The following is a 24,092-nucleotide window of genomic DNA, read 5'->3' on the forward strand; positions in this document are numbered from 1 at the left end:
GGTGTTGCTATAAACCAGAAAGCACAGAGGGTGGGGAACAGGAGATGTTTAGGCAGTTGAGCATCGCAAGTGCCATGCTCAACTGATAATAAGTGAGATGACATCTCTCCCACTGGTTGAAGAGAGTGATCATGTGGTTTTGACTTGGAAGATGAATAGACATGCAGGTGTATCAAAGAAAAGGGAACGTATGTGGAATTATAAGGCAGGTGATTATAATAGTCTTAGGTATCAACTAGGGGCAGTTCCATTGAGGGCAGAATTGGAAGGCCAGGATGTTATTAGTGCTTGGGAAATTGTGAAAGGTTATTTGTTAGCAGCAATAGTAAGCTGTATTCCACGAATGAAACAGACACAATTTGATGTAAAGTGGATGACAAACAATATCACACAGGAACTGCAGTTGAAAAAGAGATTATCGAAGAGATATAAGGAGAGGGTTGGAGAGCAGATGCATGAAGAATATAAGACTCGGGCCAGCAGAGTGACTAGTATGGTGAGGAAGGAGAAACTGGAATATGAGAAGAGACTGGCACTAAGATCCAAAGAAAATCCTAGGAAACGTTTTACATTGAACAACTCCACTATGTCCTCTGCATCAGAGGACATAGTGGAGTTGTTCAATGAACACTGTATTGGAGTATTTCATCCTGGAGGAGTAAATTTGAATACTAGAGGGATAGGGTAGGTTCGAGGTTTAGAGGTGCAACAGGAGTGTGTTCCAAATATTGAGTACTCTGGATACCAGTAAAGCTGTGGGACTGGATGGTATTTCACCATGGGTTTTGAGAGAATGTGCTAAAGAACTGACAGCTCCATTGACCTGGCTCTTCAATAAAAGTCTGGCTGTGGAAAAGGTACCCAAGGAATGGAATGAAGGAAGGATAGTGCCACTGCACAAGGGTGGTAGCAGACTGGAAGTGTCTAATTATAGGCCAGTTTGTGTGTCATCAGAAGTTTTTAAAACATTGAAGAATTTAGTGAGGGACTATATAGCATTGGGCAGATGAGGGTAATGTTATTTGGGAGAATCAACATGGATTTGTTAAGGGGGCGATCTTGCTTTAGTAATATAATTGTGTTTTATAAAGTTACAAGAGCAGCTGATGAGGGAAAGGCATATACTGCCTTTTTTTTAGATTTTGCAAAGGCGTTTCACAGGGTGCCACATGATCTTTGTCCAAAAATTTTAATATAAAGGAATTTATTCAGTGTACCATTTATGAAATGTATGCTTTGAGGAGAGCGGTTGGAGTCAGGTTAGACAATGATAGTGGAGTGAATGTGTGCAGAAAGTGTAAGGAATGTGAGGATTTAAATTATGTTACAGGTCGTGAGAGTGATATCGTTGTTGAAAGTGGGAATGTAGAAAATAGTGATATGTGAGGTATGAATAGTGATATTTGCAAGGTTATCTGATAGTACCAGATAGCTGTGAGAGTGGCATTGAAAGTGAGAATGAAGGTAAAAATACAGAACAAATGAATGAATTAAGGGATAATAAAATTGATGAGACAGATGCAATGAGTGAAATCGCACGGTTATGCCAAGCGATACATAGGGCAAATTGGCAGCTGGAGCGTTGGCAAAAATATTTACCGAACGTACTAACTAATAAACGGCAAAAGTATGATAACAAAAATAACAGTATGATAGTTCATACGAACCTGGTGCGAACGTTAAGGATGTAAGCAAGTCAATTAGAATGCAAAAGCAGACGGTGAAAGAATTGATAGTAGTAGCAGGTATGAATGATTTGAAACAAGACAAAATGGCTATGAGAGACGATTTGAAGGAATTACTTGAGGTAGCAAAAGAGAAGAGTGAGAGAGTTAGGATGGTTTACCGTGGTATGACAGTGAAGAGTATAGAAGGAGGGCCAAAATTGCTAATGACTTTATGCGTTGATTATGAAGGATTGGTGTGGAATTTGTGGATGTGTGGAGTGAGTTAGATGGGCGAAAGGATTTACCATATTTTCCAGTGAATAAAATGCTCCTATGTATAAGACGCACTCAAGAAATTTAATACAATTTTCTGGAAAAAACCTAAAACCTAACACAAAATATCTCAACATGTCAACTCAACACTGATAAACATCAGTAACTGCTTACTCGGATAAGATATTATGAAACTTGAATAGGGACTCCCAGTTCTTAGCCAAACGTACTAGAATTCACGTGAAAGTCACGCATCAATTTGATTGCACCATTAACCGCCTACAAAGATCTTGGAACATAAAAGGGAGTGCGTATGACTTTGAAAAGAGGAAACAATCTTTACCTTCATTATATAAGATGCACCCCATTTTTAAGATGAATTTTTAAGGTAAAAAAGTGCATCTTATACACCGGAAAATACGGTATATAAGATGGATGGTTTACATTTGAATGGATTTGGTGTATGGAAACTTGAAAAGGTGTTGTTGAATGAAGTGAAAGTGGATGTGCATAATCAGGGAAACTAGAGTTATTAATAATGGGGGGGGGGGGGGGGTAGATATGCAGACTTTAGGGAGACAGTTGAGTGTATGAATGTGTGTAATATGCCCGAGCGAGTACGAAGGACAACAAATCAGAATGGGATAGTTAGTACAAGGCATCAAAATATTGTTGCGACAAATGAACTTCTGCAATTCATGTATACTAATACCAGGAGTATTAGGAACAAGAAGGAAGAATTTTTGGCCTTGGTTGGCACTTCTGGGCCACAGATTATTGGCATTAGTGAAACATAGCTGACAGAAGATGATATAGCTAGTCGGATTGAACATGAGGAGTATGGTGTGTTCAGGAGTGACAGGGAGAATAAAATGGGGGTAGGAGTATTGTTGATGATAGCTGATGAGCTGCAGCCAAGGAGAATATAAGTGGAACTGCAGGATAGAGAAAAGAGCACATTTGAGGCTATTTGGTGTGAGATTGAGACTAGCAGAACAAAATATACTGTCGTGTGCTGCTACAGACCAGGTGATAGAATAGATGGCGGAGATAGCATACATAAGCAAATAGAAGAAATGAGTGGAAGGAGGGTAATTATTATGGGAGATTTCAACATGGAAGGAGGAGAGGACACATGGGAGGAAGGAATTGGATTTTATGCGGTTATTAAGGGATAACTATCTGCGACAGCATGTAACGGAAAATACTAGGGGTCACAGGGTGCTTGACCTAGTAACTGCATCTGAGAATTTGGCTATAACGAACATGATCACATTGCCACCAATTGGATAGAGTGATCATAGGGTCTTGACTTGGGAGGTGGCAAAAGGTGTGGAATTTATAATTAAGACAGGGTGCATGTGGAATTATCAGGCTGATAAGAATGACAAGCTTAGGAGTTTGATTGGTTCAGTGCCATGGCATGTAAAACTGCAAGGGCTGGATGTTGATAGTGCATGGGAAGCAGTTAAGAAGTGTTTGCAGGAGCAATGGCTGACTGTATACCCAGAGTCCGAATAATAAATCAAGTAGGGGTTAAATGGACGAATAACACCATTAAGCTTGAGCTGCAAAAAAGGAAACTGTGGAGGGAATTTAAGGAGAAAGGTGACCTGCAGGCACATGAAAGGTATAAAGCGCAAGCCAGAAGGGTAACGAGTGTGGTAAGAAAAGCAAAAGCGGACTATGAAAGAACATTAGCCATGCAGGCTAGAGAAAATCCCAAACAGTTTTTTGATATGTTGCAAGTAAAAGAAAAAATGTATATGGCAGAATGATTTTAAAGAATGCCAATGGTAGGTAGGTAACTGAATCAGTTGATATAATGGAATTACTGAGCGAGCACTTTGCAAGAGTATATCATCCAGGTGGTGACATTGCAGATGAATGAACCAATAGCGTATATGGGAATTGTGTTGAATAAAGTGGAGGTGAATAGCCTATTACAAAACCCCAATGTCAATACATCTGTGGGATTGGATGGTATATCAGCTCGTGTCATATGTGAAGTGGCTAAAGAATTGTCAGTACCCTTGACCATTTTGTTTAATTTGAGTCTCGGGTATGGGTTAGTCCCAAGGGGGTGTTCAACCAGGTGGAAAGAGGGGAAAATAGTTCCACTGCATAAAGGAGGTTCCAAGACTGCTGTTGTAAATTATCAACCGATCAGCATATCAGGAGTCATTGCCAAGGTCTTGGAGAAATTAGTCAAGAGAAGAATATAGGACTGGATAGATGAAAATGGGATACTGTAATGGGGGATCAACATGGTTTTGTGAAGGGAAGATCATGCCTCAGTAACTTGCTCATGTCTTATAACACAGTGACAGATGAACTAGATAAGGGTAATAGGTTTACAGTGATTCTACTGGACCTTGCCAAGGCCTTTGACAGGATACCACATGAATTCTAATCAGTAAACTGGAGCAGATGGGGATGGATATAGGGTTGGTGAGATGGATAGGAGGGTCGTTGATGGAGAGATATCAGAGAGTGGTTTATTCAGGAGTAGAGTCCAAAAGACGGCCTGTGACTTGTGGTGTGCCACAGGGTTCTGTTCTTGGACCACTACTGTTCAATTTGTTCATTAACGATATAGGAAAGGATCTGAGGAGAAGTCTTCATTTGTTTGCTGATGATGCAAAGTTGGGTAGAGCAAATTGTGAGTGCACAGGATGTCAAAATTTTGCAGGCTGATTTGAATAGTTTGGAGGACTGGGCTAGGAAAAATGGATGTCAATTTAATGTGGCCAAGTGTAAGGTTATGCATTTTGGGGTGAAAAGATTAGCAGCAGTATATCACATTAGTGGAACCATACTCCAGGAGATTGACGAGGCCAGGGATTTGGGAGTGTTGGTGGATAGGAAGTTGAAGTTCAGGGGGCACATCGCAAAAGTGGCTAAATCAGCTCATCAAATCACTTGGTTGCTGAAAAATACTTTAACAAGCAGAGACAAACAGATTATTGTTCCTCTGTATCGAGCCTTGATAAGACCCCATCTAGACTACTGTGCCCAGATATGGGTGCCAGGGTTTCTTATGGATGAGGAGACGATAGAGAGGATCCAGAGATGAGTGACCAAGATGATAGCAGGTCTATGGAATGAACCGTATGAGAACAGGCTGAAAATTTGTGGGTTGCAGAAATTGGTTGATAGGCGGAAGAGGGGTGATATGAATGAGACACTCAAATTACTGATGGGTTTCTATAAGATTAATTCAGAAGATATTTCCGAGAATAGTACTGGTGGTGGGAGGACTAGGAGCCATACATGGAAGCTGGGCATGAGTGTAGTTAGCAAGGGTGTTAGAGCTAGGTTTTTCACTTGGAGTGGTGAATGAGTGAAATACGCTGCCAGAGTCTATTGTGGATGCCATGACTGTGAATGAGTTCGAGGCGAGGTATGATAGTTACTGTGTGAATGTCGAATAGTTGTTCTTGACATGATGTTAGGGCCTCCCTCGATGAGTCTATCGACTCCTTGAAGTTGCCCATAATAATAATAATAATAAGCTGATATTTAAGTTGCAGCACATGGGTTTAGATGCTGGGTTAGTCGACTGGATTCAGGATTGGCTGTCTGATAGGTATCAGAGAGTTGTGTATGGTGGGGCAATATCATGAAGGTTACAAGTGGTGTTCCACAGGGCTAAGAACTCGCACCTGTATTGTTCAACCTTTATATCAATGACATTGTCAATGGATTGCAAGGGGATATTCAGTTGTTTGCGGATGATGTGAAGCTGGGAAGTGTTATCAGTAATAGTGCAGATGTGGCAGCCCTGCAAAAGGATTTGAATAAACTAGACAGATGGGCAAATGAATGGAGGTTTCGGTTTAATGCAGCAAAATGTAATGTCTTAAAGTTTGGGAACCATTGAACATAGGATGCATACTCGATTGGAGGAGCTATACTGGAGGAAGTAGGGGAGACAAGAGATGGGGTGATGATTGGTAGAAAACTGAAATTCAGGGAGCATATTGCAAAGGTGGTGAAGGTAACCCAGAGTATTGCTACAATACTGAAAAGGATACAGACCTGTAGAAATAAAAGATTTATCATTCTGTTGTATAAGACCCTGATCAAACCACACTTAGACTATTGTTCTCAGATTTGGTCCCCAGGATTTGAAGGGGATAAATTAACTGTGGAAAGGGTACAGAGGCAGATAACAAAGATGGTTTCAGGACTGCAGAGAACATAATAATATACTACAGAGTTTGGTGGATAGAAGTAGAAGAGGTGATATGATCTAGACTTTACCACTGTTGAGAGGCAGTTACAGGGATGACACTGGAGAGTTCTTTTGCTTGGTAGAATAGCAGGAAGGAGCGATGACAAGGGGACATCCCTGGAAGTTACGAAAGGAGGTTGTGAGCAAGAGGGCGAGTTGTGGTTTCTTTGCATGGAGGGTGGTCGAACCATGGAATGCATTGCCTGAGAGTGTGGTTAGAGCAGGGAACAGTCAATGGGTTCAAGGAGTGGTATGATAAACTTTATGATTCCTAAAAACGACCTCCCGCGATGAGTCTTTTGACTCCATGGAGGCCTGGATAATAATAATAATGTTCTGATCATAGCCTGTAAACATCAAAACAAAATAACGCTAGTATTCATATTGAAATGTGCAGGAATCAGCATGATCTCATACACACTCTGAGAATTTGCTTTCAGTCTTGTTGTTACAGCAATGTAAGATTTCTGATGAATTCCAGAGAATTTCAGTATCTTTCTGTTGTGGCATCATGCAGCTTATCTGAGGATAACGTGTGCTATATACTCATGTTATATATACCATATACACACACACACACACACACACACACACACACACACACACACACACACACACACACACACACACACTGTATACATACATTATATATATATACACATACTGTGTTGGTCACTTTCCAGCTTTAATAGTATGAAGTTATTTCTCCCTGTAAATAAGCCAGCAAACTTTAATTTATATCTACTCTCTATATATAAAAAGTTAAGCAGAAATTTGAAACGTTTTTATGTCACATTTTTTGTCTTAGGCACCGTACATTTTGGGTTAGGCACCGTAGGCGCCAGGCAAGTATAGCCCCCCACCTCAGTATATATATATATAACAACATGGGGATAAGGGGAAACCAACATATATGTTATAAATCTGCATATAACTTTTTACTCCCCAAAAACTTAACTACTATTAGCCTACTGTTGACTGGAAGTCTTACCGGTAACATAAACAGTCGATTAACACATATTTTGTATGTGTATGTAAGGATATAGTACACAATACATACAAATAAACTAAGTTAGAGAAAAAAAAATGTTATTAAAAAAAATCATAAGGAAGTGAAAATACATTTACAGTACTGTATTCATCGATACAGTAAGTTTATATCATCTGTTTACAAAACAAATTGTATGTCTGTAAGTATCTACATCAATATTGTCTTAATAGAATCAGGTACTGACAGATGTTATATGTATTAATAATACTAGACATCAAAAATGAAAAGTAAATGTAGAAAAGAAATTCTTATTTATTTACAGGTATAATGATTCATGCATTGATAATGAAGCAGCAATATGATTGCTTTATGGTAACCTAGTGCAATCAATACGATTGCTTCACAATAGCCTAGCCTATACACTAATGAATGAATTTATAAAATTTTATTTTATGCTAATTAATTTAACTAATTAATAACAGTTACTTTTATACAATTATGAGTTAATACGTCATCTTTATGTTTGTTTACATTTCTCTCAACTACAAATTGCCATGTATGGTCTGTAAGTGTTTGAGTGCACAAGTTTTGATAAATTTTAACTTTTTATAATATTTGTGTATACTTCATTGGTAGTAAATGACAAAATAGACTAGTGTCTACATATATTTTATGCATTCATGGCATACCTAACTTTTTCATCATTTTTTTTTTTTTATATTTCTTGGCTATGCAGTTCATCTGTGAGTTTTTTAAATTGTCGCAAATCTACAAAATATTTTCCAATACATTTATTTTAAAAAATCATGAATCACGTAGTTCAAACCAGCATTCTTTGTGAACTGTCAAATATATATATATATATATATAGACAAAGGTCAAATATAATATTTATGTATATATATATATATATATATATATATATAAATTATTTATTTATTTATTTGACAATCTATAACATATGTTTACCACAGGTGGGATAAGGGTGAAATAATTTTAGAATCCATGCTCTCAAAATGAAGCACTTTTATTTTATTTTTTTATTTCTTTAATTTTTTCTTTGCAACTTAATGATTCCAATAAATATGAATTTGGAACAGTGAAAATTAAAAATAATTGATCAGCAAAATTATTTAGTAAATTCAAATCAATTTAGCAAGCAACTAGACACACAGAATAATACATGATGAGTGTGTGTATACATTCAATCTTAAATGGTACATAATTAGCTCCCTTCATACAGTATATGTCTATGAGAAAATTGCACAACTATATTTAATAAAACTTTATATCAGGAAAACTGCAAATATGAACAAACCTGTTCTCTTGAAAACTGAGTGGCAACATCTTGAAGAACAAAATCAAGTAAGAGTTTTGGCACTTTAGCTTCTGCTGATTTATTGAAAATCATTTTCATTTTTGCTGAGACTGGCTTCAATACTGAAATTATGTACATTTTAGCAATTAACCAGAGTTCAAAGTAGTCAAATTTCTTAACATGCAGTTCATATGCATGCCGTTTCCAAAATTTATATAATACATCATGACATCATATATATTTACGATGTGATGATATAAAATATGTAGACATCTGCTATGGATAATATTACTTGCATAACTACTTTCATGAGTTAGGACAATTCAATATTTTAAGCAAAAATAATAATAATAATTTACTAAGACATTACTTTCCTAATGTAAAATCTGTGAATGATGAGAGATGTCACTGATGACTCTTAAAATGAAAATTAAAAATGCCACATTATCATCATCGTCACATTCCTGATATGCACCTTCTTTCCACTCCCTTGGAACCTGTGCTATTGTAAGACTCTTATTATACAGGCATGCCAATGCTACTGCCAATTCTCTGGAACATTCCCTTAAGATATGTAGTGATATGCCATCAAATGCTATCACCTTATTGACATCAAAGTTATTGATTTTCTCAAACACCTCCTGCTCCTATGCAGAGTGATAGCAGAAGTTTAGTGGGGGAGAAAATAAAAGAATAGAATGAAAGAAAAAAGGGTAAAAGAGGGTGATAAGTGATTTGAGAACAGTACTATATGGAGATTCTATTGTCAGAGGATTGGTTAAGGAGAGAGTCCATAAGGTCAGCTACCCAGGAAGGAGAATGAGCAAGATAATTCATGCTTTGGACATGAAGAGGAAACAGGCAAGAGAATTAGTGGTGGTTGTGGGAACATATGATTTAAGTGGACATAAGAAACACAAGGGCAAATATCAGGAGGTTAATGAGGAGAGTGAAAGATAAAAGTATAATGGTAAAGGATATCAGTGTGTTGCAAAGAAATGACAATGATGAGTTGAGACGGAGAGCCAGAATTATAACAGGAATGCTGGCAGAGCTGTGCGAGGAGAAAAATGGAATTATACTGACATGATGAATTTCATTCAAATCACTTTGAACTGAGTGTACTAGAGAAACTGTTGCTATATGTAAGTGCAGTATGTGATGAAAGCAAGAAATAGGAAGAGGTGAAGTAAATCATCACGAAAGTAGTATTGAAGAGACTGAAATGCTTAGTAATGGAAACAATAGAACTGTGAGAGATGAAGAGAAAACGATAATGCAAGAGGAACAGGGGAGCCCTGATGGACAGAGAGAAATGGCATACAAAGATTGGATGTTGGGAGTAGAAGCGAATGTATGTATGAGGATGATCAGCATAGAAATAGAATAGATTGGGATGCGAGTGGGGTAGTTGATAATCAGTGGATATATATGGTAGGTGGTAATAAAATTGACTCATCAAGGGAAGGTGTGGTGGGAAAATCCCAACCAACAAGGGGCTCAGGTAGGACTAGTTATAAACTTAAAAATGAACTGCTGTGTTTATTTACAAATGCTAGGATCATCAAAAATAAGGGAAAGGAAAAAATGGTTCACTAATTGAGTTTATTCGCCCCAAAATCATTGTAAAAGTGAAACATGGTTGAACGAAGGTGATATCCTAATGGGAATTGAAATGGAAGAGCACAATGTTTTTCATGAAGATAGAAAGGAAAGGGAGTACTGTTGGTGATAGCAGGTTAATTATGTCAACATAAGGTAGACATGAAAGAGAAAAATAATGGCAATGGTTTTGAGGCAGTCTGGTGTAAGATGGAGTTGAGACAGAGATATTTAGCTGAATGTTGCTATAGTAGATCAGAATGAAAACATAGCATCTGGGAAAAAGGAAAATGTTTTTCTCAGATTCCTGAGAGACAACTATCTTAGGCAGTATGTAAAGGAGGACATGTGAGCAGAGAGTTCTTAGATCTGATCATTTCATTAAAGGGTGTACTGTATTTGCCTGCATGTACGAACTTTTTTTCTTTGAAAATAGGTCTGAAAAACAGAGTGCGTCTTATATGCCAATACTCAGTTTTTTAATAAATTTAGTTTAATGCTTTATCCAAGTGTGAGCAAACAAAGTTTGCGCCTGAAAATATCTTCAGGACTAGGGTAAGGTAGTACAACACTGGAAAACTCGTAGCAAAGGTGGACCAAGCTAACATCACTCCTATCCCAATATTTCCCATAATGCAAAACACATCTCCTTGCGGATATGTATAATGTTATGCATTAAGGGAAGGGCCACCACCCAGACTAGTTTCGACCTTTATTGAGGTCTCTTCAGTGGGAGCCAGGCCCAGAAGTGGAGATACCAGGCAGAAGAAATGGCAAGGTCATCTTTACCTATAGGAGTTGCCAAAAGGTGTGCCACCTTTTTATTAAATTACTCTGGATTTAGAGAAAGATGTTGAAGGTATATTTTTCACTTGGTTAGAATATAATAAATTTAGTTTAATCCTTTATCCAAGTGTGAGCAAACAAAGTTTGCACGTGAAAATATCTACAGATACTGAAATAAGAGTGATGTTAGCTTGGTCCACCTTTGCTACGAGTTGCCTGGTGTTGTACTATTCCCCAGTCCTGAAGATATTTTAAGGCGCAAACTTTGTTTGCTCACACTTGGATAAAGGATTAAACTAAATTTATTATAGTCTAACCAAGTGAAAAATAAACTTTTAAACTCAGTTTTTTATTACTTTCATTTCTGGATACTTTCTCTGTTCTGAGTTATGCAATTTCTTTCTTGCATCCTTGCGGTGTTCCTGTTCATTTAAACTTCCCAATTGTTGTCGCGGCCGTGAATGGTGATAAATTTCTGCCGTTAAATTTTCTCCAAATTTCTTGGCAAATTATGGCTGAAAAACGTCGGCATTGCTACAATATTGCATACAAGCTACATGTGATTTCGTATGCTAAAGAACATGGAAACAGGGCTGCAGAGAGGCATTTCGGGCCACCCCCAACTGAAAAAAAGATAAGAACTTGGCAGAATCAGGAATAGGATCTAAAAAAATTTTTTTCCTAAAAAATGTGAACAAAAAAGGGGGTGCATCTTATAAGCCGGCAAATACAGTAATTGTGAGTAGGGTTTCACACTTACCTAGAGCTGGTGAGAGTAATCATGAAATAATGACATGGGTGGTGGCCAGCTATATGAAGACTTCTGTGAGAAAAGGATGTATGGGAAAATACAAGGCAAGTGATTATGACAAGCTTAGTCAACAACTTGGAGCTACAGCATGGAATGAAGTGTTGAGAAGTAAAGGAAATAAATACTGCTTGGGAACTGACAAAGAAATACATAACAGCATCAAAATGTATTTCAAAGGTCAAAAGGCTGAATAAGATAGTTTTAAAATGGATGAACCAGTGGATTAAGCATGAAATCTGGAAGAGACACTTGGGAGGCATCACAAGATGAATAATGGTAACATTCAGTTGCATGAAAAGTATAAAAAGCAAGCACGAGAGTTACTCAGTTGGTAAGGACAACAAAAGTGCAGTCTTCTTCATGTAGCTTCCTCAGTGAGAGAGCGCAGCGCCATGTCCTTCCAGTTCTCTGTTGGTGGCTTTCCTTTTTGTTTCTGCATAGCCATGTGATCCTGTCCATGATCTTATATCTTCAAGCCATGCCCTTCATTTTTTGTCTCTTGATCCTTTTCCTATAATTTTTTCTTCTGAAACTGTTAGTATCCTCTGTACTGCTGAACCTCTCAGTACATGTCCCACTAATCTCATCTTTCTCTGGATCATTTCCTGTAATAAAGTTCTGTGTTCTCATTCAGTAGGACATCTGTATTTGTCACTTGTTCTGTCTATGAAATTTTCAGAGCTCTCCTATAGCACCACATTTCAAAGGCCATTATCTGTTGCCTTACTATCTTCTTGAATATTCAGGTCTCGGTTCCATATGTGAAAATTGACCACACTAATGTTCTTATCATTCTTTTCTTTGTCTTGATACTCACAGAACTTATAAGCAGATCTTTATTTTTCTAGAATGCATCTTTAGCTATGGCTGTTCTTATTTTTATTTTTTTTATCTTGCTTTCCATCTGCAGTAAAGTAGGTGCCTAAATATTTGTATTCTGTTCAATTTTCATATTGTTTATGAATATTTCTGGCTCAGATCTGTTTTCTTTTGAGATTTTCATAAATTTGGTCTTTTTTGCATTTATATCTAATCCAAATTCTTTATTATTATTACCCAAGATCTCATGGAGTCAAAGACTCATCTGGGAGGTCCTTTTATCACACACACACATCTCATCATACTGTGTCCTAAACACACTCAAACTCCTTGCAGACACCACACTCCCAGGCAAGGCATTCCGATCATTCACAACTCTGCACGAAAAAAACCTGCCTCTCACTCCCCTACTCACACACCCTCTTTATACAGTTTCCAGGGATGACCTCTGGTTCTCCCCTGATCTCCCACTATTCTCTGTAGAACTTCTCCACCATTAATCTTATAACAACCCCTTACCAACTTGTAGGTTAGGTCTCAATCATATCGCCCCTCTTCCTTCTCTCCACCAGACTCTGAAAATTACATCTTCTCAATCTTTCCTCATACTCGACATTCCAGAGGCTAGAAACTACCTTAGTCAGTCGCCTTTGGACCCTTTCCAACATCTCTTCATCCTTCTGAAAACCAGGTGACCAAATCTGGGCACAATAGTCCATGTGTGGCCTAATCAAAGCCTTATACACTGGAACAAGAATCTCCTACTTCTACACATCAGTGTCCTCTGCATCATTCCCAGAAGTCTTTGTGTTGTCTTCACAATTTTGGTAATGTGTCACCTAAATTTTAGATCCTTATCCACTATCACCCCCAGGTCTCTTATTTCCTCTACCTCCAACAATATATTTTCACCAAGCATAAATTCTTCATCCCATCTTTGTTTTCCAAATTTTAAAACCTTACATTTTGCAACATTGAACTCACATCCCCATTTGCTTGCCCAATCACTCAATTTATTCAAGTCTTCTTGCAAGGCCACAACATCTTCACTACTCTTTATGGTTCGTCCCAACTTTGCATCATCTGCAAACAACTGAATATCTCCATCCAAATCTTCGCCAATATCATTAATATACACATTAAATAGTAATGGCCCTAAAACAGACCCTGAGGCACTCCAAGAGTGACTTTCCTTTTCATGGATATCGTACCCCCATACACTTTACATTCCTCAATTAGTAGCTGCAGTAATTTGATTAACTTGTTTCTGTTTTCTGCTATTAGAATGGTATCATCAGCATATCTAAGATTGTTGTATTTTATACCATTGATACTAATTCCTATTTTTCATTTTTCAATCTTTTTTATCACTGTCTCACTACAGACACTAAATAGATTTGGTGAAAGGATACAACCTTGTCTAACTCCTCTTTTTATTTTCACCACTCAGAGTTAAACTGCATTTTCTGTTTGGTGTAAATCATTTTTATAATGTTAAGTACATGGTCTTCTACGTCAAATTTATCTAATATATTGAACATTTTATTATGTTTTACCAGGTCAAAAGCCTTCTGAAAGCAAACAAATGAAGACTTCCCCTCAGATCCTTTCCTATATCGTTAATGAACAAATTGAACAGTAGTGGTCCAAGAACAGAACCCTGCAGCACACCACTAGTAACAGGCCGTCTTTTGGACTCTACTCCTGAATAAACCACGCTCTGATATCTCTCCATCAACCACCCTCCTATCCATCTCACCAACCCTATGTCCATTCCCATATGCTGCAATTTACTGATTAGAATTCCATGTGGTATCCTGTCAAAGGCCTTAGCAAGGTCCAGTAGAATCACTGTAAACCCATTACCCTTATCCAGTTCAGCCGTCACTGTGTTATAATACGTGAGCAAGTTACTGAGGCATGACCTACCTTCACAAAACCATGCTGTCCCCGATACAGTATCCCATTTTCTTCTATCCAATCTTGTATTTTCCTCTTGACTATTTTCTCTAAGACCTTGATAATGATTCCTGTTATGCTGATTGGCCGGTAATTTTCAACAGCAGCCTTGGAACCACCTTTGTGCAGTGGAACTATTTTCCCCTCTTTCCATCCCCTTGGGACTGACCCAGTCCTGAGGCTCAAATTAAACAAAATGGTCAAGGGCACTGACAATTCTTTGGCCGCTTCACGTACGACACGAGCTGGTATACCATCCAATCCCACAGATGTACTGACATTGAGGGTCTGTAATTGACTAGTTACCTCTACTTCATTCATCACAATTCCAGTATAAGCTGTTGGTTCTTCCATTCCTGCAAAGTCACCACCTGGATGATATACGCTTGCAAAGTGCTCGCTCAGTAATTCCACAATATCGACTGATTCGGTTACCTCCCTACCCTCAGCATTTTTTAAGATCATTCTACCATGAGCATTTTTCCTTTTACTTGCAACATATTGAAAAAACTGTTTGGGATTCTCTTTAGCCTGTGTGGCCAATTTCCTTTCGTAATCTGCTTTTGCTTTTCTTACCACCCTTGTTACCATCCTGGCCTGAGCTGTTTATACTGTTCCTGCACTTGGTGGTCATCTTTTTCCTTAAATTCCCTCCACAATTGTTTCTTTTTTTGCAGCTCAAGCTTAATAGTGTTATTCATCCATTTAACCCCTACCTGATTTATTATTCGGACTCTTGGTATACAGTCAACCATTGCCTCCTGCAAACAGTTCTTAACCACCTCCCATGCACTATCAACATCCAGCCCTTGCAGTTTTACATGCCATGGCATTGAGCCAAGCACACACCTAAGCTCGTCATACTTACCAGCCCGGTAATTCCACATGTACCCTGTCTTAATTGTAAATTCAACTCCTTTAGCCACCTCCCAAGTCATGACCTTATGGTCACTCTCACCAATTGGTGGCAACATGGTCATGTTCGTTACAGCCACATTCTCAGTTGCAATTACTAGGTCCAGCACTCTCTGCCCCCTGATATTTTCCGATACATGTTGCCGTAGATAGTTGTCCCTTAATAACTGCATAAAATCCAATTCCTTCCTCCCATGTGCCCTCTCCTCATTCCAGTCAATGTTACCATAATTGAAATCACCCATAATAATTACCCTCCTTCCACTCATTTCTTCTATTTGCTTATGCATACTATCCCCACCATCCACTCCATCACCGGGTCTATAGCAGCACCCAATTGTATATTTTGTTCTGCTAGATTCTATCTCACACCAAACAGCCTCAAATGTGCTTTTTTCCCCATCCTGCAGTTCAACTTCTATACTCCTTGGCTGAAGCACATCAGCTATCATCAATAACACTCCTCCCCCCCCCTTTTTATTCACCCTGTCACTCCTGAACACGCTATACCCGTTGCATTCAATCCCACTAGCTTTATCATCTTCTGTCAGCCATGTTTCACTAATACCGACAACCTGTGGCCTGGAAGTGCCAACCATGGCCAAAAACTCTTCCTTCTTGTTTCTAATACTCCTGACATTAGTGTACACGAATCACAGAAGCCCATTTGTCCCATCCCTACTTAAATGCCTTATACTAACTATCCCATTCTGATTTGTTGTCCGTCGTACTCGCTCGGGCATAATATACTCATTCATACACTTAACTTCCCCCCTAAAGTCTGCATATCTACTCCCCCCCCTCTTAATAAATCTAGTTTCCCTGAGTCTGTACATCCACTTCCACATATTTCATCAACACTCTTTCAAGTCTCCATACACCAACTCCTTTCAAATGTAACCGATCCATCTTATATAAGTCCTTTTTCCCATCGAACTCATTCCACACATCCGCAAATTCCACACCACTCTCCATGCATAACCCACGCATAAAGTCATTGGCAATTATGGCCCTCCTTCTAAACACTTCGCTGTCATACCGCAGTAAGATACTCACCATCCTAACTCTCTCACTCTTCTCTTTTGCTACCTCAAACAACTCCCTCACATCCTCTATCATTTCCATTTTGTCCTCTTTCAAATCATTCGTTCCTGCCACGATTATCATCTCTTTCATCCTCTGTTTTTGCAGTCGAATAGATTCGCTGACATCCTTTATGTTCGCACCAGGCTGGTACGACTTCGTTAAACTCTCAATTATTACGCCTCTTAATAGCGAATCCCCATACAGCACTCGCTCCTTCATTTTATTGACGTTTACGAACATTCTATTATTTGCCGTCACAGACTTCCACCGGTTATTTGTCGGTACGTTCAACACACATTTTTCCATACGCTCCAGTTGTCTTTTAGCTCTGTGTATCGCACCATTCAAACGGGCAATTTCGCTACTCGCATTTATCTCACCATTTTCATTATCGATCAAATCATCCATTCTTTCTGTGTTTCTACCTTCATTTACACTTTCAGCGACGCTCTCACACCTATCTGGCACTACCACGCAATTCTCTAGCACACCGCCATTTTCTATATTCTGACTATCGTTAACAATATCACTCTCGACACACGAAACACGCTTGAAGTCCTCATTCTCTTTACACTTTCTACACATATTAACTCCACTATCACTTTCTAACCAGACTCCCACCGCTCTTCGCAAGGCATACACCTCACAGACAGCACATTGCATAAATTCGTTTACATCAAAACTCTTAAACAAACATGGCGACCTGGCTGCCATTTTTTTCTTTATCGGTGCCATGTGTACGCTATCTTTTCTTAAAAAATAATTAAAATAACAGAAAACACGCAAAAATTGCACAGACACACCAAGAAACAAAAAGCAAACAATACTACTTAAAATTCTAGTAAAATATCTAATGTTAACACAAAATACTACTAATATTTTCAGGAGCTCTCGACAAGCCGACGATCTAATCAGTGCGACACCAAGTGGCCTCCTATCATTTATCAAGTTTTTTTTTCAATCTTCCATAATTGTTTGATTCTTTTATCCAATGTTTTATATCTTAATCTTTCTTCTTCATTTGTTCCTCTTTTCCATGTTCTTCCTTCATCAATAAGGTTGATTACTTCTTGTTGTAATCCATGGTTTTTTTCTTTCTTTCTTCTTGTTTATTGATGTGATTTTTAGCAGATGTTATGATAGCTTCTTGTAGTCTATTCCACTGAGAGGGTTCATTTTCGTTTTGCAACTGTGCAAACAACAGTTCTGAAACATTTTCATTAAATTTTGATTTTACTATTGGATTTTGTACCATTTGCAGATCCCATTTTAGGGGTTGACTTCTTTTAATTTTTATTGTTTTCAGGCAAATATTCATAATCAGCACCTCGCATCACCTTTGAGTTCTGTATTCTATTGAAGTAACATCTACTGACCACAATATTATTATTATTATTATTATTATTATTATTATTATTAAACAAGACCTCATGGAGTCAAAGACTCATCTAGGAGGTCCTTTTATCTCACACACATCTCATCATACCGGGTCTTAAACACATTCAAACTCCTTGCAGACACCACACTCTCAGGCAAGGCATTCCAATCATTCACAACTCTGCACGAAAAAAACCTGCCTCTCACTCCCCTACTCACACCCTCTTTATACAGTTTCCAGGTATGACCTCTGGTTCTCCCCTGATCTCCCACTATTCTCTGTAGAACTTCTCCACCATTGATCCTATAACAACCCCTTACCAACTTGTAGGTCTCTATCATATCTCCTCTCTTCCTTCTCTCCACTAGACTCTGCAAATTACATCTTTTCAATCTTTCCTCATACTCGACATTCCAGAGGTCAGAAACTACCTTAGTCAGTCGCCTTTGGACCCTTTCCAACATCTCTTCATCCTTCTGAAAACCAGGTGACCAAATCTGGGCACAATAGTCCATGTGTGGCCTAATCAAAGCCTTATACAATGGAACAAGAATCTCCCTACTTCTACACGTCAGTGTCCTCCTCATCATTCCCAGAAGTCTTTGTGTTGTCTTCACAATTTTGGCGATGTGTCCCCTAAATTTTAGATCCTTATCCACTATCACTCCCAGATCTCTTATTTCCTCTACTTCCAACAATATATTCTCACCAAGCATAAATTCTGCATCCCATCTTTGTTTTCCAAATTTTAAAACCTTACATTTTGCAACATTGAACTCACATCCCCATTTGCTTGCCCAATCACTCAATTTATTCAAGTCTTCTTGCAAGGCCACAACATCTTCACTACTCTTTATGGTTCGTCCCAACTTTGCATCATCTGCAAACAACTGAATATCTCCATCCAAATCTTCGCCAATATCATTAATATACAAGTTAAATAGTAATGGCCCTAAAACAGATCCCTGAGGCACTCCACTAGTGACTTTCCTTTTCCTGGATATTGCACCCCCATACACAACTTGTTGATACCTATCAGATAGCCAGTCTCCAATCCAATGCACTAATCTAATATCCAACCCCATCTGCTCTAGTTTGACTGTCAACTTATCATGAGGTACTCTATCAAAAGCTTTTGCAAAATCCAAGTATATTACTGTGTATCCTTCTCCTCTGTCCAAGGAAGCAGTCACTTTATTGTAATAAGTAAGTAGATTACTAAAACACGACCTCCCTTTAGCAAATCCATGCTGTCCATCAAAAATTATACCATTGTTGTCAACCCAACTCTGGATCCTAGTTCTCACAAGCTTCTCCAACAACTTAACCACAACACCTGACACACAGATAGGCCTATAGTTTGATGCTTGAGTTCGATCACCTCCTTTATGAAGTGGCACAATCTTGCCCTCCTTCCACTCTTTAGGGACTTGACCAAGTGCAAGACTCGTATTAAAAAAATATGTCAAGGCAGGTGTCAACTCTCTGGCACATTCCTTCAGAATACGCGGTGATATATTATCAAGTCCCACAGCCTTATTTACATCTAGTTTACTCAACTCCCCAAACACCTCTTGCTCACTTACAGTCAGTCTCTCCTCCCCATCATCAACTACTCTTAATCTCTCCATGAAGTCACATTCACAAGATTGAAAGATCTTTATGAACTGCTCATTAAGTATCTCCACCACACATTCTGCAACAGCTGTCTTTATACCATTTCCTCCAATCAATGTCATCCTTCCATAATTATTCTTTCTTTTGCTGGCTACATATCGAAAGAACTCCCTAGGATTCTTTTTAGCTTCATTAGCTAACTGCTGTTCATACCTCTCTTTAGCTACTCTCACCAACCAAGTCACTCTCCTTGCCTGGTCTTTGTAGTCTAACTGATTTTTGTATCTTCCACCCAGACTTTCCCATATGTGTCTTGCCATTGGTGTTTGCTCAAAATAAGTGTTAGTTATGATGAGACTGTGCTTGTTACAGATATCAATCAGTTTTTGCTCTCTCTCATTATGAATTCCAAGTCCAAATGGACCCATGTGTGTAGATGTTCTCTTTGATCCAACTTTTGCGTTCCAGTCACCCATAGCAGAAATAACTATCTTTCTTACCTCCAACTTCCTTTATACACCATTCTATTTCATCATGCATGTTATCTATTTCTACTTCCTCATTCTGTTCTGTAGGAGAATATATTTGAATGATCAGCATATGTCTAGGTTTAGACTTCACTAGAATTGTCATTACTCTATCTGATATTTTGATAACATGGATAACGTTTTTATTAGTTTTCTTCTCTACAATGAACGCTACACCTCTCCTTGATATTTGACCACCTGACGTATATACTTTATATATCTTGCCATTTGGAAGTTTCCACTCAAAATCTGATGATCCTTTCCAAAAGGTTTCACTTATTCCTAGTATACTAATATTCAATCTCTCCATTTCTCTCATCACATTAGTCACTTTCCCACATTTATTCAATCCTCTTACATTCCAAGTAGCAATATTATAGGATGATCAGATATTAGCAAATCAGGATAAGAAAAACTCTCATGTTTTTTTTCAATATGGAGCAAGTAAAAGGAAGAATTATTATGGTAAGATGCTGTTAATTGATGAAAGTGAGAAATTCAGGACTGCTGCAACAGACATAGTCGAGGTGTTCAGTGAGAAGTTCATCAAGGTGTTTCATGCTCAGTGTGAAATCGTAAGCTCAAGTGTAGAGAATGAAATGAGAGAAGGTGAGTGAGAGGTATATGAGGAATTAAGTATGCTAGATGTTAATAAGGCAATAGGATTTGATAACATATTACAATGTATCTTGAGGAATGTTCCATGGAGTTAGCACCAACCTTGTGCACTGTGACCTCTGAAATTCAGAGGTCACAGTGCACAAGTTGTGAAGACACTATATCAGATTATGGCAATGATGCAAAGGATCTTAACTTGTGGAAATAAAAAGGTTCTGGTACCACTGTATAAGGACTTGATCAGGCCTCGTATAGATTACTGTGCACAAATTTGGTCCTCCTGTTTTTCATGATGATGAGGATATGTTGGAAAGAGTCAAGAGAAAACTAAGGTCTTAACTGGCCTTTGGGAAGTGTTTGGAAACAATATCTGTGAGAACAGATTGAGGGAATGCAGTTTGCAAAGCCTGTGAATGGTTCAATGAAAATTCACTGAAAACAGTCAATCAAAAGACAGTTTACCAAATGGTAAATTCATTGAATGACAGCTCATGGAATAAAAATTTTCCAATTGAAAAGGTAATTTATCGAATAAACAATCTGTCAAACCACATTTCAATGCACAGCAATTCATCACAAATGCAATGGATCGAAAATTAATTCACCAATAATTTTTTGCTGAATTCTTCCATAATTCATAGAAATTCTTGCAAACTATCATTTAAAAGTGTTTGGTAACAATACCTAATGTTACTCAAGATACAGACGACATATGTAAGTGGCCATCGACACATAATAATAATTCTGTTATATTTTAGAACAAACTTTCAGTAAATATACATACTGCTTCCTGGTGTTCATAGTGATTTATCTCTAGACAACAAATTTCATTCTGCCTATTTTTTTTCACAATGGTCAGATTGAAATCAAAACTGACAAATTTTAATACAGATTTTAACTATAAAATTTCGTTAAATTTCATTCCGTCAGCACAGAATTACTAATATCATTGCAAAACTTCTTTATGAAAATGTTATAATAAAAGTGATCAGTCGAAAAACTAAAAGTAAACCACGCAAACAACTTCTTCGAATTCCACTAAGTCAGAGAGTTATTCTAATATACAATTTCAACATGTTGTCCCTTTGTAGCTCTGAATATAGTTGAACTGAAAAACAGAAGGGTTTCACAATATTTTTGTAAAAATTTACAAAAAAACCCACTGAATCTGTGTAAAATTCATCCCATATAACTGGCGTATTTGTGTGAGTACGAAAGTCACATACTAATATTACTATTACTAACAGTAATAATAATGGAGCTTCCATGGTATAAATAAGTCCTTTAGTAGAAAGATTTGGGTTCGAATGCAGTCTATGACACACATAATTATCATCAGTCATCTTCAATTGAAGGCAAGTTTGCAGGCCACACATAAATGGCAGGGATTTTCCTTCAGGAAACAGGCAAACCAGTCCCATGAACACAAATATTTACAGACACAAAACACTTATTAGTCAAGAAAAACAATAGAAAACCATGCTATTCTATAATTATTCCCTAAAAATTTAGCATTGCTATCTCACCAACCATTAGGTTGATGAGAAAGGATGATGACAGAAGAAAAATAACAATTATTATTACTAAAATAAAAATCCAAAAGGCTTCAGTCAACGATGCAAAATTTATAAAAATCAAGTGGATATTAGATCCAGCATTATTTCAAAGCCAAATGTAGAAACTATGAACGTATCGTAAAAATAAGTTGCTACCAGAGAGCTTACGGGAATATGCCCGCAGGCATTTACAAGTGGCCCTAGCGCAGACCACTTTAGAAAACATGCATGCTGCCCAGGTGTCCATATATTCGCTTTCTAATTTGGTCCCTTTTTTAAAGTTTCACTTGCCTGACAGCTGTTTCGAAATGGTTGGAACTGAAGCCGAACTAAAGCCTTTTGGGTCTTTATTTTAGTAAATACTTTTATGCATCAACCGAGAGTTCACTTACGAAAAATACACCTCTCTGACATTTCAAGTTCCTCAGTATTGAAAGAGAGTTTATGCTCTCTTAAGGTTTCTGCCTGGTCTCTGAGGAGAATTTTGCAACTTTTCTTTCAGTTTATATATATAATTTTTTATTTTTTTTTCATTTCTCCCTAGAGGCAGTGCAACACCAGACTAACTCATTGTTGCAAAGATGGAATACGTTACACACACACTTCACCAACTTCCAAAAATCAGTTTAATATCTTATGGGTAAATGGGACCAGTATCAGTTATGCAATTAACTGGTTTGTACCTGTTGTTCTTATCAGCTTAATATCTGATGTGGATTGCAAGTTATTAAACTGATTTTTGGAAGGTGTTCTCAGCTTTTTATATATATATATATATATATATATAGGATATAGGAAACTTGGGTTTTTTGTCCCTCAGAACAATCAAACCAGTTCCATAAACACAGATGGATTAACATCCATGAATAATTACAGCAATATGTGGAAGAGATAGGGTCTTTACCACATGTCATTGTGCCTGAAGTCAATCATGAGTCACAATCATGGAGATACTGCACCCTTGTCTTACACTTGATTTTACATCAGTCTAGCTTCTATCCGCTTCAAATTCTAACTGCTGACTTAAATTTTAAATATTCACTACATAATAAATTATACCTACCAAGAAATTATATTCTTGCTTAACCTTTTATCCAAGTGTAACAAATATTACATTAACAAAGTTGTTAACAGCTACTGAATTTCCTTTCTTACTTGCCTCTGATGAAGTAGTCCATCATTTTTAACATTTCTTATGTTAAATATGTCTCACAAGGAATAGTCAAACTGTTTAGCTCAGACTGGATGGCCTAATGGTATCCTTCTCCACTATTAACATATCTGCTTTTTTTAAGGCTCTGCATAGGATAAACCTCCACCCTTATCCTATCCTGTAGTTTATCAAATTCTATGCCAGAGTCGGTTATTCATGTTGGTCAAAGTGATAGATTGTTGGAAACTATTTGTCAATGTTAGCATCTCAATTACATTAATTTTCATGAGTCAGAGTAGTTGGGACTTGCAGAAAATGTCACCTTCTATAAACAAAATCCTTTGGAAAAAGATTAAGGTCCTATGCAAAAGTAGTTATTTCATGGAACATTTATTATTATTATCATTGTCAGAGTCCTCCTGGGAGTTAAGGGTCTTTTGTCCACTCAGGCATCATAACTTCAGTTAAATTCACACACATTAGATGCACATTACATCAACAGGTAAACCTCAATGCTCTATGAGAGAAAAATCTAACTCTTGCCTGTTTATTAATTGAACACAAATTTACATTTCGCAGGTGATCTCCCTGGACCTCTCTCCACTTTCTGTATAATGAAAAATTTCATTAACTGACACTGTTACAAGATAAACACTCTTTTAAAAGTTAATAGATTTATATCATCCCTCTCTCTTATGTCTACATTCCACATACTCTCAATCCATCCTCATAATGTGCATTCCATAATCCTGAAAGCATTCTGTAACTCCTCTTGCAAA

The 24,092-nt window shown here is 37.6% G+C and overlaps 1 protein-coding gene across 10 annotated transcripts in view; it reads right to left on the bottom strand.

The window, feature by feature from the left end:
• The window catches only part of LOC150104358 (intermembrane lipid transfer protein VPS13A-like), a 2,072,875-nt gene that overhangs the window by 1,524,666 nt on the left and 524,117 nt on the right, over positions 1-24,092 (bottom strand). For all 10 annotated transcript variants that reach the window (XM_090396324.1, XM_090396319.1, XM_090396320.1 and 7 more), the window contains one exon: positions 8,487-8,608. In XM_090396324.1, coding sequence (XP_090252450.1) covers positions 8,487-8,608 — 122 coding nt within the window. The remainder of the gene's footprint in view (positions 1-8,486; positions 8,609-24,092) is intronic.

Source organism: Typopeltis vanoorti, chromosome 8, assembly GCF_054136105.1.
Source record: "Typopeltis vanoorti isolate ZY-2024b chromosome 8, IOZ_Tvanoo_1.0, whole genome shotgun sequence".
In the NCBI taxonomy this organism is placed as follows: Eukaryota; Metazoa; Arthropoda; class Arachnida; order Uropygi; family Thelyphonidae; genus Typopeltis; species Typopeltis vanoorti.